The sequence below is a fragment of the Leptodactylus fuscus genome, chromosome 10 (genome assembly GCF_031893055.1).
Source record: "Leptodactylus fuscus isolate aLepFus1 chromosome 10, aLepFus1.hap2, whole genome shotgun sequence".
Classification (NCBI taxonomy): Eukaryota; Metazoa; Chordata; class Amphibia; order Anura; family Leptodactylidae; genus Leptodactylus; species Leptodactylus fuscus.
In genome coordinates, this window is record NC_134274.1 from 5,252,689 (window position 1) to 5,279,522 (window position 26,834).

General features: G+C 40.6%; 1 protein-coding gene across 3 annotated transcripts in view; it reads right to left on the reverse strand.

Moving 5' to 3' along the window:
• Window positions 1-23,575: 23,575 nt before the first annotated feature.
• The window catches only part of FAM131B (family with sequence similarity 131 member B), a 59,114-nt gene continuing 55,855 nt past the window's right edge, over window positions 23,576-26,834 (reverse strand). For all 3 annotated transcript variants that reach the window (XM_075288002.1, XM_075288003.1, XM_075288004.1), the window contains 2 exons: window positions 24,637-24,768; window positions 23,576-23,971 (listed from right to left, as the gene is read on the reverse strand). In XM_075288002.1, coding sequence (XP_075144103.1) covers window positions 23,589-23,971; window positions 24,637-24,768 — 515 coding nt within the window. In that variant the 3' untranslated portion in view covers window positions 23,576-23,588. The remainder of the gene's footprint in view (window positions 23,972-24,636; window positions 24,769-26,834) is intronic.

Sequence of the window (26,834 nt, forward strand, 5' to 3'; positions counted from 1 at the left end):
TGACGTCTCCTCTACTGACCGGTCCAGGATGATTCGTGGGGACGTCTCCTCTACTGACCGGTCCAGGATGTCCCGCGGGCGACGTCTCCTCTACTGACCGGTCCAGGATGTCTCGTGGGGACGTCTCCTCTACTGACGGGTCCAGGATGTCCCGCGGGAGACGTTTCCTCTACTGACCGGTCCAGGATGTCTCGTGGGGACGTCTCCTCTACTGACCGGTCCAGGATGTCCCGCGGGCGACGTCTCCTCTACTGACCGGTCCAGGATGTCTCGTGGGGACGTCTCCTCTACTGACCGGTCCAGGATGTCCCGCGGGCGACGTCTCCTCTACTGACCGGTCCAGGATGTCCCGCGGGTGACGTCTCCTCTACTGACGGGTCCAGGATGTCCCGCGGGAGACGTTTCCTCTACTGACCAGTCCACGATGTCCCGCGGGCGACGTCTCCTCTACTGACCGGTCCAGGATGATTCGTGGGGACGTCTCCTCTACTGACCGGTCCAGGATGTCCCGCGGGCGACGTCTCCTCTACTGACCGGTCCAGGATGTCTCGTGGGGACGTCTCCTCTACTGACCGGTCCAGGATGTCCCGCGGGCGACGTCTCCTCTACTGACGGGTCCAGGATGTCCCGCGGGAGACGTTTCCTCTACTGACCGGTCCAGGATGTCTCGTGGGGACGTCTCCTCTACTGACCGGTCCAGGATGTCCCGCGGGCGACGTTTCCTCTACTGACCGGTCCAGGATGTCTCGTGGGGACGTCTCCTCTACTGACCGGTCCAGGATGTCCCGCGGGCGACGTCTCCTCTACTGACCGGTCCAGGATGTCTCGTGGGGACGTCTCCTCTACTGACCGGTCCAGGATGTCCCGCGGGCGACGTCTCCTCTACTGACCGGTCCAGGATGTCCCGCGGGCGACGTCTCCTCTACCGACCGGTCCAGGATGTCTCGTGGGGACGTCTCCTCTACTGACCGGTCCAGGATGTCCCGCGGGCGACGTCTCCTCTACTGACCGGTCCAGGATGTCCCGCGGGCGACGTCTACTCTACTGACCGGTCCAGGATGTCTCGTGGGGACGTCTCCTCTACTGACCGGTCCAGGATGTCCCGCGGGCGACGGCTCCTCTACTGACCGGTCCAGGATGTCCCGCGGGCGACGTCTCCTCTACCGACCGGTCCAGGATGTCCCACGGGTGACGTCTCCTCTACTGACCGGTCCAGGATGTCCCGCGGGCGACGTCTCCTCTACTGACCGGTCCAGGATGTCCCGCGGGCGACGTCTCCTCTACTGACCGGTCCAGGATGTCCCACGGGTGACGTCTCCTCTACTGACCGGTCCAGGATGTCCCACGGGTGACGTCTCCTCTACTGACCGGTCCAGGATGTCCCGCGGGCGACGTCTCCTCTACTGACCGGTCCAGGATGTCCCACGGGTGACGTCTCCTCTACTGACCGGTCCAGGATGTCCCGCGGGCGACGTCTCCTCTACTGACCGGTCCAGGATGTCCCGCGGGCGACGTCTCCTCTACTGACCGGTGACTACATGTGATATTGGGGCTGTTTGTTGGTCTCCTTAAGACGTTGTCTCCTTAAGAATCCTTCTCCCACTTATTGATGAGATGTTCTTCGCCGTCCCCGCATCAGTTCTATCACATTATGATCTTTGCCGGATTTTTCCGTGCAGGGAATGATCCTGGTCCTATTAACGTTAATTAATCCGGTTCTCGCTGCTAATATTAGAACGTTGCGCTCTCCGGCCTCCTGCATTATTCATGGCTGTACTGGACAGGTACTGCGTCTAATTAGAACTGTCTCTAACAAGGATCTGAGCAAAGGAGCAAAATAATACTAAGGTGCGTCTGAGACAGCGACACTTCATATCCGGGAGGATACGGCGAGATCTGCAGATCATGAGGGCGCTCAAATAACACGCTATCAGATTATAGCTGTCTCCGGGAAAGCTGGGTGACCACCAGGAAGTCGTCGTCAATCAATTTACCCAAGATTGGGGCTAATTCGGCCTTGATACATTCCTACGTTGAATCATACCCAGACAGATTTGGAATTAAGGGTGCTGGGAAAGTTGGGTGAGAGGCTCACAAACTGCCCTACACTAAAACGATGCCCCCTAGGGTGTGAACCAGGGTAGTAGTTGCTGGGAACTGCCCCATGTCTCCAACCGGTAGAGGTTACTCCAAGGACAGGCCCCCTATAAACAATATGAATGAACCCCTGACCCCTTCGCTGCCCTGCACCACCAGGAAGTGGATATGACGTGGTTTGCCAAGGCAGAGAAGGGGTTAATGTAAAATTTCCTCCTCCGCCCCCCTTATCAATAAGAAGTTTGCTTACCTTGGTTCATCTTGACCATGAGGACAGGACATCGGGTGAGCTGAGCTGGGGCTGAGTTTGGTTTCAGGAGGTGGCAAGGAGGAGGAGCAACCGGAAAGTATCATTAACTCCTTCACTACCCCAGACCACCAAGAAATGTGAAATTAACCCCTCCTAACCCCACATGACCAAGAAATTTAAATGAACCCCTTCACTTCTCTTGACAACAAGACACTGGATAATTACCCCTTCTCTGCCCAAGACCACCAGGAAGATTATGTTTAACCCTTCACATCTCTGCATCACCTGGGAATATAGAAGGACCAACTCAACTGCCCAAGACCACAACTATGAGACGGGGACGCTGAGCTCGGCCCGTTATCTTAAAGGGGAACTCCAACAAATCTAACCCTGTATAACAATGTAGAGGAATAACATGAAACATTTTTGTAAACATAAATAATTACTATAGGATGGGAAACCTATGCAAAATTACAAGGAATAATTGTCCCTTGTTGTCTCTTGGTCAGCAAAGAGAAAAATTACAAATCATAAGAACCTGCGAGAGCAAGAAATGGAAGTTATTATATAAATGATAGAACTGTGTTACCTCATTCCTGATTCCGTCTCTTTTACAGCTTTCACCAAGTGATGGAGGAAAACTCTCTAAATAGTCAACATTCATTTATCTATCTATCTATCTATCTATCTATCTATCGCTCTATCTATCTATCTATCTATCTCCTATCTATCTATCTATCTCCTATCTATCTATCTATCTATCTATCTCCTATCTATCTATCTATCTATCTATCTATCTATCTATCTATCTATCTATCTCCTATCTCTCTATCTATCATCTATCTATCTATCTATCTATCTATCTCCTATCTATCTATCTATCTATCTATCTCCTATCTATCTATCTATCTATCTATCTATCTATCTATCTATCTCCTATCTATCTATCTATCTATCTATCTATCTATCTATCTATCTCCTATCTATCTATCTATCTATCTATCTATCTATCTATCTATCTATCTATCTCCTATCTATCTATCTATCTATCTATCTATCTCCTATCTATCTATCTATCTATCTATCTATCTATCTATCTATCTATCTATCTATCTATCTCTCTCTCTCTCTCTCTCTCTCTCTCTATCTATCTATCTATCTATCTATCTCCTATCTCTCTATCTATCTATCTATCTATCGATCTCTCTCTCTATCTCCTATCTATCTATCTATCTATCTATCTATCTCCTATCTATCTATCTATCTATCTAATATCCATCTATCTATCTATCTATCTATCTATCTATCTATCTATCCATCCATCCATCCACTTACATTCCGTACACTGAGATACAATCAGACAGATCAGTAATGACAATAATAATGGCTCGGAGTCGGTGGGTCATTTCTCTAGGCTTTATTCCGTGCACCCTCCCGCATGCTGTCTGACCAAGACTCACCCAGTATATAGGTTCTCCTGCGTGCGTGAGTGTGTGTATATATATATACATATGTACTTCTATATGTATATACATACATGTCTTATAGATGTATACACTGGGAGCCCAAAGAAGCACAAAATGAAAAAAAATCTTACATTCAAAGGAAAATTAGAAAAGACAATAGAAACCCATGTCATTATGAGATGGGATCCAATCGAGCGTCTCCACCACAGTACCCTGCAGAGCATCGCAGCCAGGAAGATGCCTGCAGAAGATTACACCCACGGAATGAGGGACACCGCCTGCAGAGCATCGCACTCGGTAAGAACCAGACAGATTGGATGGATATTATGGTAAGAGTGACGTAACGCAGAGCATTGCTCCTCTACAATCTCCAATATGGGAAAGTATCGAAATCAACACAGACCGTTGTAGATAAGAGAAGACGTCTGCAGATGGTTTCACCTACCAGATGAGGGAGGCCGTCTGCAGAGCATCACACTGGCATAGTATAGACAGATATGCAGAGCATTGCACCTCCTAGAATCCCATATCAGACCTCAGCAGAGCATCAGGGCTTCTCCTTGTTGTTTTTTCCCCCCCCAAAAAAAAATCTCAGTATTTTGGGATTTTTTGAATCTTTTGACTGTAGAACTGGGAGGGAACCAGTGACCAAAGGAAAAACTCCGACTGCTCTCAATGGGATCCCTTTTCTCTTCTAACGGAGGACATCACTGGTTCTGCCGTGTTTTACAGCCAAGAGTTGATTTACCCATATACAGAGGCTAAAGGGTTAATCTTTGTGGAGTTCATTGTTTTGGACAACCCCCTACTTGATCAATGGGTCGCTAGTTGATCACAAAGTGCTTCCTCCGATCCCCGATGATCCTGGTAGTAAGTGTTCAGTTTCTCTGCACTGCCCCCGCAGGATGAATGAAGTATTACACAGCGTCCATTCATACCCAATAGGTTGCTCATGTATCGCAGGACAGGATTAGTCCTCCAGAGGTCAAGATGGTCTTTGTATCTGCTAAGACTAAAGGATCTCCTCAGTCAACTCTATTAACTCTCCCCTTTAAGGTGGCCCCGACAACACCAGATAATGGGTCAATCTAACCAAAATCAATCATTGGTCCAAATCCACTGAATGGAAAATTTCATGGATTCCAAAAAGTTTCCCTGGTCTAGATTGTCTATCACAGATGGATTGGGAATGGATGGAGAAATGTAACTACATTGATGTTGGCTACAAGAGGAAAACGACGGAGTCAGACTAACAAGCCCTCAAAAAATTAGCATTACCCCCATGTGGCCACCAGATGCGTCTTCCATTGAGTTAGATCTTGGCTAAACTAATCACAGGTGCACAGATCCCAAATCTAATGGGACTCATATCATCTGCCATTGTTCTAGACCAGTAGGGACCAAACTTTTTAGTATAGATGCAATTTTTTGTAGGGCAATTTAGTAGAGGCAGAAGTGGTGTGGAGGACAATGCAGTAAAAATTTTTAGCCACCCCATAACATGATGGTCTACATGGCCATGGCTTCTTCATACATGACCATGTGACTCCCATCTGTCTGTTCTGGGGGTCAGTGATCCATTCCAGGTCATAAAACTGGTCAAACTTATGACTTAACATTCGCCATGTGTTACCTGCCCTAGACCTCCGAAAATGTAAAACTGACCTCTACACTGCCCTAGAACACCCAAGGAGCTTACAGAACTCATTGCTGCCCTAGACCACCCACCAAGATAATATTAACCTCTTCTCTGCCCTACACTGCCCAAGAAGGTAACATTTACCTCTTTACTGCCCTAGACGACCCAAGAAGGAAATGTTAACCTCTTCACTGCCCTAGACCACCCAAAAGGAAATGTTAACCTCCTCACTGCCCTAGACTGCCCAAGAAGTTAACATTAACCTCTTCACTGCCCTAGACCACTCAAGAAGGCAAGGTAAACTTCTTCACTGCCCTAGACCACCCAAGGAGCTAAAGTTAACCTTATTGCTGTCCTAGACCACCCCAGAAGGTAACATTAACCTCTTCACTGCCCTAGGCCTCTCAAGAAGTAACATTAATCTCTTTACTGCCTTAGACCACCCGAGAAGGTAAAGATATCCTCTTCACTGCCCAAGACCACCCAGTAAGTAACATTAACCTCTTCACTGCCCTAGACCACCCACCAAGATAATATTAAGCTCTTCACTGCCCTAGACTGCCCAAGAAGGTAAAATTAATCTCTTTACTGCCTTAGACCACCCGAGAAGGTTACGATATCCTCTTCACTGCCCAAGACCACCCAGTAAGTAACATTAACCTCTTTACTGCCCTAGACCACCAAGGAAAGTAACGTTAACCCATTTACTACCATAGACCACCCAAAAAGGTAACATAAACTCTTTGCTGTCCTACAGCATCAAGGGCTGTATATTTAACCTCTTCGTTGCCCTAGACCACCCAAGACATTAAATATCGCCTCTACTGCTTTAGACTATCAAAGAATATCAAATTAACCTCTTCATTGCCCTAGGCCACCCCAAATTATCAAATTAACCTCTTTACTGCCAGGGGAGTATTTGGCCACTGCTGGTCTAGTAGACTCTTTAGTATTTTTGAATGTTTTTGGATATGGGCGACCTTTTGAAACAATACAAAAGTGTAGAAGGACAACAAAGAGTTACAGAAGAGAGAAATGTCAACTCACCACACGAACATAGAAAACATGGACAGGACATTGTCCTTGATAAATAGCAATGACGTTACGGGTCGTCAAAGGGAAATCTGAGTCAACGTCAGTGGCCTACACGTTTCCGGTGACTATAACAGAACGCCTCAGTGTCTTGTAGGGGGGCAGCGTGGAGGCTCATACATGAACAACAACGTCTCTCAGAACATGGACACACAGAATTAGGCTCCAACACTACAGATGGAGCAGAGCTGAATTTATTAACTCTTTGAGGGTTTAGTACACGTACATACAGTATATATGGGTCGAGGCTGGCACTGATTTAGAGGTCGGTCTGATATCTGCCACTATTGATATAGGTGTCCATTAACCTCTTGAAGGCTTAATTGCTTGTGCCTTATTATGATGTATAAAGGGAACCATATACACTATATGTAACAAACTCAGCTCTGCTACATCTGTACGTGGTCTAGTCAGGTATAAAGCTTGTATAGACAGGAGGAATCGACTCCAACCTGACATGTGTTACTGTTGCGGCATTAGTCGCCATAAGACTGATACCACAAATATGTGGATGATTGTTCCTAACTCATCCCAGCAGCTGAGACCCCAAGAGATCGGAGGAGCCTGGCAGCACATGTGTCTCTACAGCACCTCCACAGGAGACATGAGGGATTACACCACTGAGATGTGACTTAACGGGTTGAACATGCCCAGACACATCGAGTCCACCAGACACGTTTTGGGAACTACTTTCCATTTTGGCTACACTGAATAACTAATGTCCAATAGTATCTTCCCACTAGTAATCATCTGTACTACAATACTCTCCATATGTGGAACCAGTATAATACTGCATCATGTCCAAGAAAATAACCACTATAATGCTGCCCCTATGTAGAACAATATAACTGCTATAATACTGCTCCTATGTACAAGAATATAACTACTATAATACTGCTCCTATGTACAAGAATATAACTAATATAATACTGCATCATGTACAATACTATAACTGTTATAATACTGCCACTATGTACAAGAATATATCTGCTATAACAATGCCCCTATGTACAACAATATAACCACTATAATACTACTCCTATGTACAAGAATATAACTACTATAATACTGCTCCTATGTACAAGAATATAACTACTATAATACTACTCCTATGTACAAGAATATAACTACTATAATACTGCTCCTATGTACAAGAATATTACTACTATAATACTACTCCTATGTACAAGAATATAACTACTATAATACTGCTCCTATGTACAAGAATATAACTACTATAATACTACCTCCTATGTACAAGAATATAACTACTATAATACTGCTCCTATGTACAAGAATATAACTACTATAATACTACTCCTATGTACAAGAATATAACTACTATAATACTACCCCTATGTACAACAATATAACCACTATAATACTACCTCCTATGTACAAGAATATAACCACTATAATACTGCCCCCTATGTACAAGAATATAAACACTATAATACTACCCCTATGTACAAGAATATATCTACTATAATACTGCTCCTATGTACAAGAATATAACTATTATAATACTACTCCTATGTACAAGAATATAACTACTATAATACCACTCCTATATACAAGAATATAACTACTATAATACTACTCCTATGTACAAGAATATAACTACTATAATACTACTCCTATGTACAAGAATATAACTACTATAATACTACCTCCTATGTACATGAATATAACTACTATAATACTACTCCTATGTACAAGAATATAAACACTATAATATTGCCCCTATGTAAAAGAATATAACCGCTATAATACTGCCCCTATGTACAAGAATATAACTACTAGAATACTGCTCCTATGTACAAGAATATAACTACTATAATACTACCTCCTATGTACATGAATATAACTACTATAATACTGATCTTATGTACAAGAATATAACTACTATAATACTGCTCCTATGTACAAGAATATAACTACTATAATACTACCTCCTATGTACAAGAATATAACTACTATAATACTACTCCTATGTACAAGAATATAACTACTATAATACTACCTGCTATGTACAAGAATATAACTACTATAATACTACTCCTATGTACAAGAATATAACCGCTATAATACTGCCCCTATGTACAAGAATATAACTACTATAATACTGCTCCTATGTACATAAATATAACTACTATAATACTACTCCTATGTACAAGAATATAACTACTATAATACTACTCCTATGTACAAGAATATAACTACTATAATACTGCCCTCTATGTACAAGAATATAACTACTATAATATTGCTCCTATGTACAAGAATATAACTACTATAATACTGCTCCTATGTACAAGAATATAACTACTATAATACTGCTCCTATGTACAAGAATATAACTACTATAATACTACTCCTATGTACAAGAATATCACTACTATAATACTACTCCTATGTACAAGTATATAACTACTATAATACTACTCCTATGTACAAGTATATAACTACTATAATACTACTCCTATGTACAGGAATATGACTACTATAATACAACCCCTATAAAAAAGTATACTGCCCTCCATGGATAAAAATATAACTAATATAATATTGCCCCTACTGTACCAGAATGTGATTGCTGCTCCTTTACAGTCTTAATAATTTTCGTATTTGATTGGATTTGCTTATATCCAGATGCGACCTCTGTGCGGTATAGTAATCTGACCCATTATAGTATCTGGTTGTGATTCCTGTTATTTGCAGTACCACTTTTCACCACTTTGCTAAGACCTGTGTTTCCCTTAGACATTAATACAACAGCGCCACCAGTTACAACCACTAATTTATCAACAACCTTATTGCTCTGGGTCCTTTGGTTATAACTCCTGGTGACCTGTTTTTATCACCAGAGGGGCTACTTGTGGCTGCAGAAGCTTTTTGCTTCCCCGGGGAACCCCTTTTGATGTAGCCCAAATGTCCCTTTAAGGTGTTATTTTACAGCATTGCTTTATACAAGATACAGTATACGACTATGTGACATCCTGACATATTCACAATATTACTCAGCCCTTAAAGGGAATGTGTCACCAATTTTTTTGAATTTATTTATTAAATTTTTAGTTCTTTTTTGGTGACACATCCCCTTTAAGGAAGCAGTTGGGGTAATTTAGTGGTCCCAGACTGAATATAAAGACATGAATGACAATAGCTCAGAAAAACATCTCTACTACCCCCATCCCCCCAACCTGTCTGAGAATGCCAATGACACCCTAAATGAGTTTCCTTTACAATAAATGGTCAAGTGTAGAATGTCGCCTCGTTGTCAAATTCTCCTTTTTAGACTCATATTTACCTTTCACTGTTTGGCATTAAAAAAACTAGCTACATGGAAACCATCAGCATGCAGGGAGGTTGTGGCTTTTGTTAATAAATTCATGAATCTGGAACAGTACAACCTTGTGCATGTAACAAATTCAGATGTTGCATGTGCAAAGCCATAATAAGATGTGTAATCCCCAGCCGGCCTGCTTGTGGATGGTTTCCAGTTAGAAATAGATTCTTATTTCCACACACGGCACAAAGTGATAACAATCTATATAAAAAACAGTCAGACAAAAAATACAGAAGATAAAGACGCCGGAAGACCAAAAGCTGACACTAAGATGGAACAGAGAACAAGATGTACAGAACAATCCGATACATAGAAACCATACACAATACTGCTATAGCGTCACGTTATAGCCCCGAGCGCTGCGGTCACATGTTACATCCGCTACATTCTACTGATCTGCTGTGTTATCTATTGTTCTAGTATCTTCTATTATACTGATTTTTTATGATTTTGAGACATGAATTTGATATTGATCTGATATATTAGATTGTTCTATCACATTGTCTGGATATTTCTGTTCTCCTGTTACTTTACATTGGTTATTCTATGTGCTGTAATGTTGCATCACTTTGTCATTGTATAGGGTTTGGTTTTTCTCTCTGTATTTAACATTTTGGTGATCTCTTTTGTTCGAAACTTTTTACTTTATTGGTATTTATTTATTTGTTGTATTTTGTATCTTTCTGGTATATTTGTTACTGTTATTGCTTGTTGTGTCCTGATGTTTTATATTGTCCTGCTATGATCTATTATACTGATACATCTATTCTTGTATGTTCTATTGTAGTATATGTTATTGTCCTGCTATTTTCTATTGTAGTATATGTTATTGTCTATTGTCCTGGTATGTTCTATTGTAGTATATGTTATTGCCCTGCTATGTTCTATTGTAATATATGTTATTGCCCTGGTATGTTGTATTGTGTTATTGCCCTGCTATGTTCTATTGTAGTATATGTTATTGTCTATTGTCCTGGTATGTTCTATTGTAGTGTATGTTATTGCGCTGCTATGTTCTATTGTAGTATATGTTATTGCGCTGCTATGTTCTATTGTAGTATCTGTTATTGTCCTGGTATGTTCTATTGTAGTGTATGTTATTGCGCTGCTATGTTCTATTGTAGTATATGTTATTGCGCTGCTATGTTCTATTGTAGTATCTGTTATTGCGCTGCTATGTTCTATTGTAGTATATGTTATTGTCCTGGTATGTTCTATTGTAGTATATGTTATTGTCCTGCTATGTTCTATTGTAGTATATGTTATTGTCCTGCTATGTTCTATTGTAGTATATGTTATTGTCTATTGTCCTGGTATGTTCTATTGTGGTATATATTATTGTCCTGCTATGTTCTATTGTAGTGTATGTTATTGCGCTGCTATGTTCTATTGTAGTATATGTTATTGCGCTGCTATGTTCTATTGTAGTATATGTTATTGTCCTGGTATGTTCTATTGTAGTATATGTTATTGTCCTGCTATGTTCTATTATAGTATATGTTATTGTCCTGCTATGTTCTATTGTAGTATATGTTATTGTCCTGCTATGTTCTATTGTAGTATATAGTATTGTCCTGCTATGTTCTATTGTAGTATATGTTATTGCCCTGCTATGTTCTATTGTAATATATGTTATTGCCCTGGTATGTTGTATTGTGTTATTGCCCTGCTATGTTCTATTGTAGTATATGTTATTGTCTATTGTCCTGGTATGTTCTATTGTAGTATATGTTATTGTCTATTGTCCTGGTATGTTCTATTGTAGTATATGTTATTGTCCTGCTATGTTCTATTGTAGTATATGTTATTGTCTATTGTCCTGGTATGTTCTATTGTGGTATATATTATTGTCCTGCTATGTTCTATTGTAGTGTATGTTATTGCGCTGCTATGTTCTATTGTAGTATATGTTATTGTCCTGCTATGTTCTATTGTAGTATATGTTATTGCGCTGCTATGTTCTATTGTAGTATATGTTATTGTCCTGCTATGTTCTATTGTAGTATATGTTATTGTCCTGCTATGTTCTATTATAGTATATGTTATTGTCCTGCTATGTTCTATTGTAGTATATGTTATTGTCCTGCTATGTTCTATTGTAGTATATAGTATTGTCCTGCTATGTTCTATTGTAGTATATGTTATTGCCCTGCTATGTTCTATTGTAATATATGTTATTGCCCTGGTATGTTGTATTGTGTTATTGCCCTGCTATGTTCTATTGTAGTATATGTTATTGTCTATTGTCCTGGTATGTTCTATTGTAGTATATGTTATTGTCCTGCTATGTTCTATTGTAGTGTATGTTATTGCGCTGCTATGTTCTATTGTAGTATATGTTATTGTCTATTGTCCTGGTATGTTCTATTGTAGTATATGTTATTGTCCTGCTATGTTCTATTGTAGTATATGTTATTGCGCTGCTATGTTCTATTGTAGTATATGTTATTGTCCTGGTATGTTCTATTGTAGTATATGTTATTGTCCTGCTATGTTCTATTGTAGTATATAGTATTGTCCTGCTATGTTCTATTGTAGTATATGGTATTGTCCTGCTATGTTCTATTGTAGTATATAGTATTGTCCTGCTATGTTCTATTGTAGTATATGGTATTGTCCTGCTATGTTCTATTGTAGTATATAGTATTGTCCTGCTATGTTCTATTGTAGTATATAGTATTGTCCTGCTATGTTCTATTGTAGTATATAGTATTGTCCTGCTATGTTCTATTGTAGTATATGGTATTGTCCTGCTATGTTCTATTGTAGTATATGTTATTGCCCTGCTATGTTCTATTATACTGATATTTTCTATTGTATTTTTTATTGCTTTGGCATATTCTATGGTGGTAGAATGTTCGATTCTAATATTTTCTATTACTCTGCTATGTTCTATTGTAGTATATGTTATTGCCCTGCTATGTTCTATTGTAATATTTTCTATTACTCTGGAATGTTCTATTATACTTCCTATTTTTGCATTTTCATTTTTTTATATTCTCTATAGTTTATTATGTTCTATTGTAGTATTTTCTGCTCTCTTCTTATACGGATTATACTGGAATGTTCTGTCTTTCCAGCAGATTCATATTGTAAATAAGGAATATAACAGTAAAGGGCAGGGGCCGAATTGGAAATAAAATAAAACTTAACATTTATGAATTTGCTGCTATAATGCTATCTGTAAAATAATATAAACAGAAGGGGGTAAGTGGCCCTATAACATAAGGGGTCCTATTCCTAGTCCAGTATGTGCTTGTATCATACAGCGCTGATAATATATCCAGAGTATACAATTTATATTACACAGTACTGATAATATGCACAGCTTATATTATACTGCACTGATAGCATATACAGTTTTATATCATACAGTACTGATAATATACCCAGTTTATATCACACAGGAGTGATAGCATATACAGATAATATATACACTATGTATCATACAGCACTGATATTACACTTAGTGCAGCCTATATCACACAGCATTAATAATGTACAATTAGTATATACAATGTTTGCTCTACAGCTTATATTATATAGCAATAATTGCATACACAGTTTATATCATACACTACTAATGTTATATGTTGTTATAATCATACAGAACTATTAATATATAACATTGAATGTACAAACAGCTTATATATACAATGTTAATACACAACTAGCTCATATACAGCGCCAATACTTTACACTACTGATGTCGTACAGCACTGATGATATTCACAATTTATGTCATACAGCATTCATAATATAAATAGTTATTATCATTCAGCAATGATGTCCTATATAACACGGCACTGATAATACAGACAGCTTATATAACCTCTGGTGAACAGCTGTTATATATAGCCAATAGTGTATGGCATAAGCAATTTATATCATACAGCGCTGATGTTATATGTAGGCTATATCATACAGCACTGATGTTATATATAGCTCATATCATACACTACCAATAGCATGTAAAGATTATATCATACAGTGATGACAGAATAATCTGTGTATATCATACAGCACTAATGTGATATGTAGCTTACAATACTGATAGTATAAACTGTTTATATAATACAGCTCTGTTACTATATGTAGTCTACAGTATATTATACAACACTGCTGGTATAACCAGTTTATATCACACAGATCTGATATTATAGGTAGTCTACAGTATGTAATACAATACTGATAGTATACACAGTTTGTATCATACATTGCTGTTATAGTATATGTAGTTTATATTATACAGTAATGATGTTATATGTAGGCTACAGTATCATGTTCAATATAAACAGTTTAGCTCATACAGGAATGATGTTGTATGTAATCTATATCATACAGCTCGCATAGTATAAACAGCTTATATAATACATCACTTACATTATATGTAGTTCGTATTATACAGTGCCGGGCATATAAACAGTTTATATCACAGGGTACAGTACAGTACCAATAGTATAAACAGCTTATAACATATAACAATGTTAGAAGGTACAGTCCATACTATACAACACTGATAATATCAACAGCATCTATGATACAGCGCTGATATCACACAGTACTAAATACTTTACAGCTCTGAGTATATACAGTTTGGCACACTGCTTATATCATATAGCACTGATGTTAATAGAGCATATAACTCACATCATACAGCACTGATAGGCTACACAACTTATATCACACAGTACTGATAGTATACAGTAACAGGCTATGTAATATAAGCACTGATGTTACATGTAGCGAAATGTATACAGTATTGATAGTAAATACAAATCACTGTATATTATAAAGCACTAGTGTTATAAACAACTTATTTCATACAGTGTATATGGTATATGCAGCTTATATAACACAGTACTCATAATCTATACACAGCTTATATCATGCATTGCTGTTAGCATACACAGTTTATATCATATAGCACTGAGAGTGTATACAGCAATGATAACATACACAGCTCAGGTTATACAGTACAGATAGTATATACAGTGTATATCATACACTGCTAATAAAGTACACAGTGTATATCACACAGTGCTGATAGTATAGACAGCTAGTAATGTAAAGTACTGACAATATACACAGCTTGTATCATGGGGTCAACAGAGTCATCTCTATATCACTGGGATCAGCTGTCCTCTCATTCTAATTAAAGTTTAGGTTCTACAGAGTCATCACAGTAGAGAGTCTGTGGTCAGCAGAGTCATCTCATCATAATAAGGGACAGGTCAGCAAAGTCATCTCATCATAATAAGGGACAGGTCAGCAGAGTCATCTCATTATCATTAAAGGATGGATCAGAGGTCTTATCATTATAGGGTTTGTCAGCAAAGTCATTAGAGAGAATCAGTATCAGTACAGTAAAGTCTTTTCTTCATTGATTTAGGATGGTCCAGGAGAGTCATCTCATTATCATTCTAGGATGGGTCGGTAGAGTCAGCTAATCCTCATTATAGGATGGGTCCGCAGAGTCATCTCACCATTATCCTAGGAAGGTCCAGCAGTCATCTCAATGTCATTATTGGTTGGCTCAGCAATCCTATTATCATGATAGGATGGGTCAGCAAAGTCATCTCAATATCATTAGAGAGAGGGAGGACAGTATCGTCATCTCATCATTGATTTAGCATGGTTCAGAAGAGTCGTGTCATTATCACTCCATTATGGGTCAGTAACATTATCTATTTATCATTATAGGATGGGTCAGTAGAGTCATCTCATTATCATTTTAGGATGGGTCAGTAGAGTCATCTCATTATCATTTTAGGATGGTTCGGCAGAGTCATCTTATTATCATTACAGTATGGTCACCAGAGTCATCTGATTATTATTATTGGATGGGTCAGCAGAGTCGTCTCATTATCATTACATTATGAACAGCAGAGTCATCTCATTATCATTAGATAGTATAATGTCAGTAGAGTCGTCTCATTATCATTACAGTATGGTCACCAGAGTCATCTGTTTATTATTATTGGATGGGTCAGCAGGGTCATCTCATTATCATTAGATAGTATAATGTCAATAGAGTCGTCTCATTATCATTACATTATGGTCAGCAGAGTCATCTCATTATCATTAGATAGTATAATGTCAGTAGAGTCGTCTCATTATCATTACAGTATGGTCACCAGAGTCATCTGTTTATTATTATTGGATGGGTCAGCAGGGTCATCTCATTATCATTAGATAGTATAATGTCAATAGAGTCGTCTCATTATCATTACATTATGGTCAGCAGAGTCATCTCATTATCATTAGATAGTATAATGTCAGTAGAGTCGTCTCATTATCATTACAGTATGGTCACCAGAGTCATCTGTTTATTATTATTGGATGGGTCAGCAGGGTCATCTCATTATCATTAGATAGTATAATGTCAATAGAGTCGTCTCATTATCATTACATTATGGTCAGCAGAGTCATCTCATTATCATTAGATAGTATAATGTCAGTAGAGTCGTCTCATTATCATTACAGTATGGTCACCAGAGTCATCTGTTTATTATTATTATTGGATGGGTCAGCAGAGTTATGTCATTAGCCCTAAGGACAGGTGACAGTACTGTAGTAGACTATATAACATATATACAGATAAGACTCTGTATACCGCTCCCCTGTCACCTCCTGGACACTGGATTAGGCTATAGATATTTATCTTTCCATTGGCTCCTATTTTACTAAAATTACATAAATGAGAATTTCTAATAAAAATGTGAACTATTGTTACTAAGATAAATAACACAGATTCTGATCTTTTACTGGGTGACCAATGATGTCCAGATAGATGACAAATGACTCTTCGCATCTCGATGTTCTTCCTGTCATATTATATATCAGACTCTATCATGCATATAGTATATACAGTATATATTAGACATTATAGTTTGTACATAGAGCAGGATATACAGTATGATGCAATAATTATATACAGATTATATACACAATATACTGGAGTACGGGACCTGTACCCATTGAATAGCCTCACATTACATAATACCGTATGGTGGGACCCTGCTACTGTATGGTGGCATTACTAGGGCATCGTATATCACTGATATTAAGTGAGATGACCATACAGTATGTAGACAGCAGTGTCATATAGTTCCCCTGTACAGTAGCTAGATGAGGTGGTGATATTTGGGAATGGTTATCTAGTTACTATGTGTGTACAGTTATCTATTATATAGCGGTATTATTCGGGCACTGCCATCTACAGGTCATCTATCTCCCATATGTTACTATTTGGGCACTGCCATCTATATGTTATCTGTCTCCCATAGGCTGCTACTATTTGTGCACTGCTTGGACACTATACGGTGCAGTTATTGTGCTTTATATGGCACTATAGAAGGTTCTTGTCCCGGCAGATCTATCACAACTCCCTGATACAACATTCATCTGTATTACCCATCAGATATGACACAGGTGTGACATTATATACACAATATACATGTATCATACAATCACTGATTTCATACATGACACTGATCAGTATCATATAATGGACATGAAACAAGTCTGACATTATATGGTGAGGGTATTACATAGGACGGATATTACATACCTGACAGGGATCAGCATTATATACGTTACATATCAATGACATCACAGGCTGAGGAGTATCATATAGGACTAGAACTACATATAATAGGAAAACTGTAACTCGGGGGGTTAAATATATACGTTAGACAGACGTTATATAGCGCCATTATTATAGATCACTGATAAGCACAGCTCGACCAATATATCTGCTGTCTATTACATGGGACGCGTCTGACAATATGTATCACTGGTACCACATAGGACATATAGAGGCTTTGTATATACATCTAATATTACACCAGCACTAATATCACACTGGCCAATATACTGTATATCACTCTCCAAACAGATAGAACATTACATATATTACACATCTTATACATGGTTACATATCACATCATATAGGACTGGTGACGATACTGGGATATACACAGGGGTGTCGTGCTATATATCATGTCAGACTTGTGTCATATCAGTAATATCACACTGGTCAATATATTGTATATCACGCTCCATACAGATAGAACATTATATATATTACACATCTTATACATGTTTGGATGGTTATACATCACAACCTATAGGACTGGTGATGGTACCTGGATATACACAGGGGTGTCATGCTATATATCATATCAGACTTGTGCCATATCTGTAATATCACACCTGGATAATAGACTCCATACAGATAGAACATTATATATATTACACATCTTATACATGTTTAGATGGTTATACATCACAACATATAGGACTGGTGATGGTACCTGGATATACACAGGTGTCATGCTATATATCATGTCAGACTTGTGTCATATCAGTAATATCACACTGGTCAATATATTGTATATCACGCTCCATACAGATAGAACATTACATATATTACACATCTTATACATGGTTACATATCACATCATATAGGACTGATGATGATACCGGGATATACAGGGGTGTCGTGCTATATATCACATCAGACTTGTGTCATATCAGTAATATCACATCCGGTCACAAACCTTGTAACACAACTGCTGACTCCCTGCTGTAATATTCAGATTTAGCAGAGCCGAATGCGTCTCATGTAACTGCTCTTATAATAATATATAAAGAATGACCCGAATATACAACTATGTATGTGATAATAGGAAGCCAAGACAATACTAAGCAGGCAGGAGGGAAAAAAATAAAAATAAAAAAAAAATAAATAAATAAATAAATAATAATAATAATAATAATAATAATAACCAATTAATGATAAATAATAAAAAATACCTATTACATAATGATTAATAATAACTGTTAATAAGTAATATTCTGTATTAGTCATTAGTAGTAATTCACTATGACATAATTATTAATACAAATAATAACATTAATAACTAAATAATAACTTATCGCCAACACTAAATAATTCCCAATAACTAATCATAACTAATAATGAGATTACTTTTGCTTAGAGAGGAGACAAATCGCCCAAGGATCAGACACTCAACAGCCGCAATCACCAAATGTCCATCCTGCCATATTGTTACCGCCGGCTCAGACCTAATACCGGAATAGACACGACAACATACAAAGTCTGCAAACTGAGAACAATGTAAGATATGGCAACAATAACAATAATAATAATAATTGTATACATCCTCAGAATAGTATGGAGGATAAGGCCGGTCTTACACAACCGTATTGAATGTACGGTCTGCAAGTTGCTGATCGGCAACATAGACTCCGCACACGTCCGTGTCCTGCCGCACTCGCCCGTAGAGTTCTATGGGCGAGTCCATGCAGTGCCGCCAATTCACGGCCATGACGGACATGTTCTATAAATTGCGGACCATGGTTGCGGCCCGACCACACCACAGATAAAATATCTGCTGGTGTAATAATACAATGTGTCCGCAATTGAAAACCCTCAATTGCGGACTTACATTAGGGCCGTGTAAGACCAGCCTAAGTCCTGATGTCCCTGGACAGGACACGACTCGCATCCCTTCTAATCCATTGAGAAAACCATTTTTCAACCTACTAATGGGATCCCCTGTGATCGGCCGCGATCCGCAGTAAGAGTTCACTATCCCTGCAGCACCCCCACAGGGGAGATGAGGAATTACACAAGACTCATTCAAATCACTGGATCATCTGTCCTCCAGAGAGAAAGACACTCTTTGTAACCAATGTCCTCTCTGGTCAAGAATTGAGGACCTCTTATAATAATCGGTAGATGGAAATGGGTTTTCTCAACTGGACGCCCCTCTTTGCAGTTAACATAAAGCTTTAAGCGTGACCCCATGACCCCATTAGAAAAAAAAAGAAAAAAAACATGGTAATAATCATTCATCGCCATGTTTTATATGTAGGAATCAAACACATTGCAGAACGTTTCTTGGTTTTTGCAATTTTTCAAGCATTTGGAAAATTTAAAAAAAAGTTTTATACAGTCACAGAAGAACAATGTTGCCGAACATTGAAACTTTACATGGAAGTCACTTGGGTCATAAAATGTACAGACGTTTGCAGACCACGTTCTTGACAGAAGGACATACAACAGCCTCGACTACATAGACATTACAGGCCAAACAATTTGTGAAAGACCAAAAACTCCATGGAAGATTGCTCAGGGCGACCTTCAAAAATGGTGGTGAATAGTTATATAGATCTATGTACAGCTTACCAACCATTGAGGTCTAAGGATGTCTGGTGACCCCAGTATCTCCAGTACTGAATAGGTTTATCTAGAATAGATAAAGCAATCAACCTGATGTATCCTCTGAATCTAGGTCTATAGGCCACCCCAAAACTCTACCTGTAGACTGAAGATGACTATTACAAATTGTGTCTGTAGATCTAAGATAAAGAGGTCACCTCAACCAGTATCTGAACACCAAACATAAAGAGGTCACCTCAACCAGTATTTGTAGACCAAAGATGAAGAGGTCACCTTAACCAGTATCTGAAGACCGAAGATAAAGAGGTCATCTTAACCAGTATTTGTACACCTAAGATAAAGAGGTCACTTCAACCAGTATCTGTAGACCAAAGATAAAGAGGTCACCTCAACCAATATCTGTAGACCGAAGATCGAGACTTCACCTCAACCAGTATTTGTAGACCTAAGATAAAGAGGTCACCTCAACCAATCTCTGTAGACCAAAGATGAAGAGGTCACCTCAACCAGTATCTGAAGACTGAAGATAAAGAGGTCACCTTAACCAATCTCTGTAGACCAAAGATGAAGAGGTCACTTCAACCAGTATCTGAAGACTGAAGATAAAGAGGTCACCTCAACCAATCTCTGTAGACCGAAGATAAAGAGGTCACCTCAACTAGTATCTGTAGACCAAAGATAAAGAGGTCACTCCAATCTCTATTGGTAGGCTGACAAGAAAGAGGTCTTTCAGTCCAACTGAATTCTGTAGACAAAAGATGACCTTGAAGAACCCACCATATCCCCCATCTACAGACTGAGGTTAAAGCTGGCCATTCCCTTCCGATACATGTCGAACACTTGGGTTGGAGGTAGATTGCCTCCAGTGGTAAAAAAAAAGTTCAGCCATCTTAAAACCCAACACAGCCAACATTGTCCTTTAACTTCTGCCAATTGTTGGCCAGTCTTTCAGTTTCTTCTAACATTCATCTAATGTTTTTGGCTAGTCTAACGTTCCACCACAACCTGGGTCTGCAGACTGTACGTAAAAAGATAAACCCAAATTTATCTTCGGTCTACAAAGAGGACATCACAACTTGCATCTACAGGAGGGGAGGTGATCACCACCCTACCTGAAAGCCCAATTTGTATGTTATGGCTGTAAGTCTTCTGGCTGAAGGTGAATGGGCCACAACGATCTGTATCTACGACCACAGCCGAGGTCTACAAGCTGTAGAAAAACCGGGCAAGCGAGTTTGATCCTCAGACTGCACAAAAAAGGTTACGACCAACTGAACCTAGAAGGCTCCAAAACCACAGTCTGTAGATGGAAGTGGAGTCCAAGACAATTGGTATCTACAGAAAGAGGTCATCACAACCTTTATCTGCAGGCAACATGCCAACGCATCCTGTATGGACCAATGGTAGATAATGAGGACAACCAACAATTATCTAGTAACAGGTCAACCGATATCGAGACACTACAAGAGGTCACCCTAACCCTACCACCACAACTGATATTTGCAGATAACAAGACCATCATCATAAGCTTTATCTGCAGACTGTAGGTCAAGAAGAACCTCCAACCTGTAGACCACCACAACCCTTATTTCGAATCTACAGGTACAATGGTCCTACGTCCTAAATCGATATGTGAAGAGGTCACCATGAGTCTATTGGCAGTGGTGTACAAGGCTGAAGGTCAAAGGGTCATTACAACCAGGATGTTTCAAAGAACCATTACAGGACGGGTTCAAGGACGAGAGGTTAGTGCCATGATGCTCTGCAGGTCTTTGCCACAAGGAAGAATATATTAGCAGTTGTCAGAGCAATGCTCCGCAAGCGGACCACGGAGGGTTTAATGACTCCATTCTGCAAATGAATTTTGCCAGTGAGCTGGAAAATTATAAAATGACATTTATATATATATAAAAAAATGGATGCAGATAAATGCCCAGTATGAGTATTTTTAGGTTGGCATGGGAATGGTTGGCAAGAGGATGAAGTACAATGCCCTTTAGAATTTTGGCAGGGGATAGGGTTAATGAAGCAATGCTCTGGGGTCTTTGGCAGGAATGCAGATATCAGTTTATCAGGGTTTTGGCAATGATTTTTAAGGATGTTTCGAGGAGGTCACTTTAAGGCATGCGAGACCTCCCCAAACTGAGCAGTCTCTCTCTCCAACCACCTGAGCCTGTCTCTTTAACGTCAGGAGAGGGCTTCATGATTGGGACGTCTTGGACTTGCCTTTTCATCACAGATGAGTATGGGGGGAGGGGGGGTCATCATCGCTTGGACAACATGGGAAGACATTTTTGCAGTGATGGTAGGGCAGACAGACAGCCTGTGTCTCTTTTTGCACATTTTAGTTGCTGCTTTGCGATCCTCGATGCCCGCTCTTCACGCTCTCTTGGGCTAGGGGTCATTTATCAAACTATTTGCAGCCATAAGGGGGGGGGGGCAGTAAAGTGCCAACGGGAGAATGCCGTTTTCTTAAAATCCATAGGTTAGTGTGACGGCCGTAACCCAATGGATTCCGGAGCAAGATAAAAACATCAATGGAGAAAAGGGATCCCGTTGAAAGCATCTGAAGTTTTTCCTTTGAAGACTTGATGTCGTTGTTTTGCTCCTTTTACGACATTGAGAAGCGTTAAAGAAAAAATCATGGATGGAAAATATAGGAAATCCTAGCGTCCTAGCTATAAAGTAATGGCGGCTCGTTGTGCATAGATGGAGACTCTATTGCTTGGAAGGGGCTGTGGACTTAATTTGGGCACCCCGACTGTAATAGGACATCAATAGCCCAAATAAATAGTGGTGGCTCATTGTGTGTCTGTGAGCGTAGCCTAAACCTGACCCTATACTTTGTAGGGATTGTAGACTATATGATGGCACATCCAATGGCGGACCTCAGGATAATCCACACAGTAGCCATTCCCGATGCTCTAAGGTCTTGTTATACCAAGGTGCCATGTTGGGGGTCAATGAGCACAGCCTACACCTTGGCGGGGTCTGATATGGCCACATCATACATCGTTACATAGTAGATGAGGTTGGATGAAGACATGAGTCCATCAAGTCCAACCTATAACCCTACAGTGTGAGGGCAGTAAATGCATTGTCAGGTATAACAATTACAGAAAAGAAGGGCGGGGGATGCCGACATGAGCCCAACAAGTAAAAATTGGGTAGCCCATTGTGCAAATTGGAGCAGATATTGCTCTGACGAGGACAAGGTCAATGTAAGACCAATGATGGAACCCAAGATCCCAAGACATTGGACTAGAAAATCAGTAGTAAAGGGGTAAAGGGGCGATGTGAATTTTTGTTATGTCTGAGTGCAAAAAGTTAGAGCATAGCAACATTGTATCGTGTCCAGGTGGACTTTACGCTCCACCCCGGCTGCTTCCATTCAGTCTTTGGGAATGTTTTGATAAATGACTCCACCCGGATACCCCGGTACCCTGCCAGTCTCTCACACGGCCATTTCCTTCCTCAGGGTCTCAGTTTTCCACTTCTCTTTCTTCCTCTTCCTCTCCAGACTGCACCCCCGATGTGGCCACATCTGACACCTTGCGGCTGTGCGGGGGGCTCTCGCACTCCTCGCGAGGCGGAGATAGAGACTGCAAGTCATGGCAAACAGCGTCGTCTTCTTCTGAAGGGGATATTTTAGAGTGCAGTAACTGAGGGGCAATCTCACAGATATTTTCCAGCTGTCGTTCTTCAAACTCAGGTCCAGGATTTGTGGGTGCGATCCCTGTCGGTGCCGGAGATACTGTCAGCGACTGCTCGCTGCTGGCCCATGCTTCAGAGGAGCCCAGACAGTAGAGTCCTTGTGAGACGTATGAGTGCGGCCAGCAGTCAGAGTGAGCCTGTGCAAGGTTGTCTATACACGGGAGGAGAAAATTCATAGGAGACATAGAAGGAGGACAGGACAGGGAAGACATAAAGAACACATTAAACACTCATATTAGGCAGGGGTCTACTATGCCAGCCAACAATAACAGCAGGACTCCCCAATTCTCTATATCCTCTCCCAGACCTCACATTGGACCAATTTTAGGAACCGCACCATATGTATTCTGGTTCCAAAAATCAGGGTTGTCCCACTTATAGGTCTCCACTATTATCCTTGAGACACTGGAGTTTCAACTGTTAGTTTGGACCTATGGCCTGTTACTTACACCGTGTATGGCGGTATTATTTATAGGGCGCTGTATTGCATTTTTATTCAGTCACTAAGTAACTCATATTATTACAATTTACGGATACGAATTATTAAGTATTGTTGCATTATATCAACAAAGCACGGTAGTATTAGATGTGCACTGCATGGCGCTATTATTTGAGCACTTTACGGATTGCTTATTAGTGAGGGTCCCGTTTGTTGGACTCCCATTAATTGCCTATTGATGATGTATCCTACAGACAGGTCATACAAGCGCCATAAAACGCCTTTAACCCTCGGTTCCCTGCAGCTCTATTTGCCTTATCTGGCTTTTGGGTGACTCATTCTCAGGAATCCTGTATGTGCACAATGCAGACTTTTACCCTGGTTCTCCAGCAGCTCCTGATACGTTTCACTTTGTCTTTCCTGGTTGGAGTTGACACTTTCTTCTTCCCCGTCCATAGATGACCAGGCCATTAGCGTTGCCTCAGAGATTGCAAATTGCTGCATAACACCTTGAGAGAAAAGATAGGCAAGAAATAAGTAAGAAGGAACAGCAGAATCCAGGGGTGCTAGCCAAAGAGTCGTCGAGGGATCCGTCTACAAGGAGGGCACATGCAAATCTCCCCACAATGTTAACACCGGCCTCTGCAACAAATAATCAGGATATAAGGGTTTGATGAAAGGTAGCGGCACCAGCCACTGGTTACTGTACAGGGACTAGACATTTCAGGGAGTCCACAGCAAACTGAGGCACCTCAACCAGAGGATTTTGCTAGAAGACACCATGTCCACTGCTGGATTGTCAAACCAACCGATGGTGCTGTGGAGTCACCAGCTCATCTCCAATACAACTGTGCTGGTTGAGCGACGCAACTCCACTGAAAGGGACCAGCAGCCCCAAACCATGTACCCTCCCCCTCTTGTGGTTGGCTTGGCACCTGGCATATGCCTATCCTGTTGTGGGGCCACCAGGTCATCTCCAATACAACTGTGCTGGTTGAGCAATGCCAACCATGTTCCCTCCCTCTGGTGGTTGGCTTGACATTTGGCCAATGCCTATCTCTTTGCAAAACCACCAAGTCTTCTTTGAGACCACCTTTCTGATTAAAACATGTGCTAACTACACTTACCCCTGGTCTCAGCCTAATGCCCCCTGGGCTCCATATATTCCCATCATCCTATCAGCCTCCTTAAACTCTCCATTGTTCTCCGTTCACATCCACCACTGGTGACAAGGCCTAGCGTTGCTCTCTCCGGCTCCATCTTGCACAGACCCCACCCAAGGACACGGATCCAAACTACAACCTAAAAAACGCCCTGATCTGCAGTAAAAAATGTGAGCTACCTTATTTGCAACCCTGTTTCCTTAGACTCAATCCTTCGGGACCATCATGGGCACTCTAACCACCATCGGGCTCAGGAAGACTTACTACCATTAGGGTGTGCCCCTGGAGAACACTAATACCCCCACTACACACCAACATATTGGGGGATAGGGTAGAGATCCTTACCCCTGTCACTACTACTCCCAATCCCCCGGCCTCCCTCCCGTCAGGCCGTATATACATATCATACTGGATATATCGCCTTCCTTATCTTGTAACCATCTTCAGGTTCTTGTTTTTACACTTCTCTTGGTTCTCTATCGTTTCGCGGGCTACATGACCTGGCTTCTCCTACTCAATGCATTAAATACAAACCTAATAAAGCGCAGCAATTACAGCCCCGGCAGGAGCCTTTTCACCAGGTTGGACCTCATGGGGCCCAATACGCGGTCACCTCTCCTCCACATTCTGCAGACCTGTCCGTCTCCACCAGCTCGGTGCACTGAAGTATACTTCCACTGTACATTTGCACCAATTAATGCCCCTAATTGCAGCCCTGGGCAGGAAAGCTCCCGAGACGGATTGTTCCAGGAGGGAAAATTATTCCTCTGCTGATTGCAACTTTCTGTAGGTGGAATTTAATTCACTTTGTAATGTCGCAGCCCACAGGCCTCTTGATCTGCAGCGAGGAGCGAATCTGGCAACTCCAAACATAGCAACGTGCGGCGAAGAAAACACAAGTCACAGAATCTAATGGATATTAATGACGGAGAGAGCCAGAAAATGCAAATATTGCCTGGAATCAGGGGGTAGACTCCTGCAAGATCAGGTCTGAACAGAGGTGTAAAAGTGCTCCCATCTACCCTGTGCCAGGTACTATACTGGTGTCTTCTGTGTCTGCTGCTATTTTGACCCCTTTAGGTACCAGAGCCCGGTCACTACTGTAACCCCTGTGTTACACCTCTGGTGGTGGAGACATCGTGGTGTCCAGCGCAGTATGAGGATAGTCTAGCGGTATTACTCTGTATATCTGGAGGAGTTCGATAAATAAGACGCTGCAGAATTTACAATATTAAGCCCCAATCTGTTCTGCAAGGATGAGAATGGTGCAATACTTTACTACATATAGAGCATATGATAAAGGGAGTGTCACCAGACCCCAAACATATGGTTCTGGTGACAGTAACCTATCTATCTGCAGGGCTGGGGTGATATGCTGGTTCTGGTGACACTAACCTATCTATCTGCAGGAC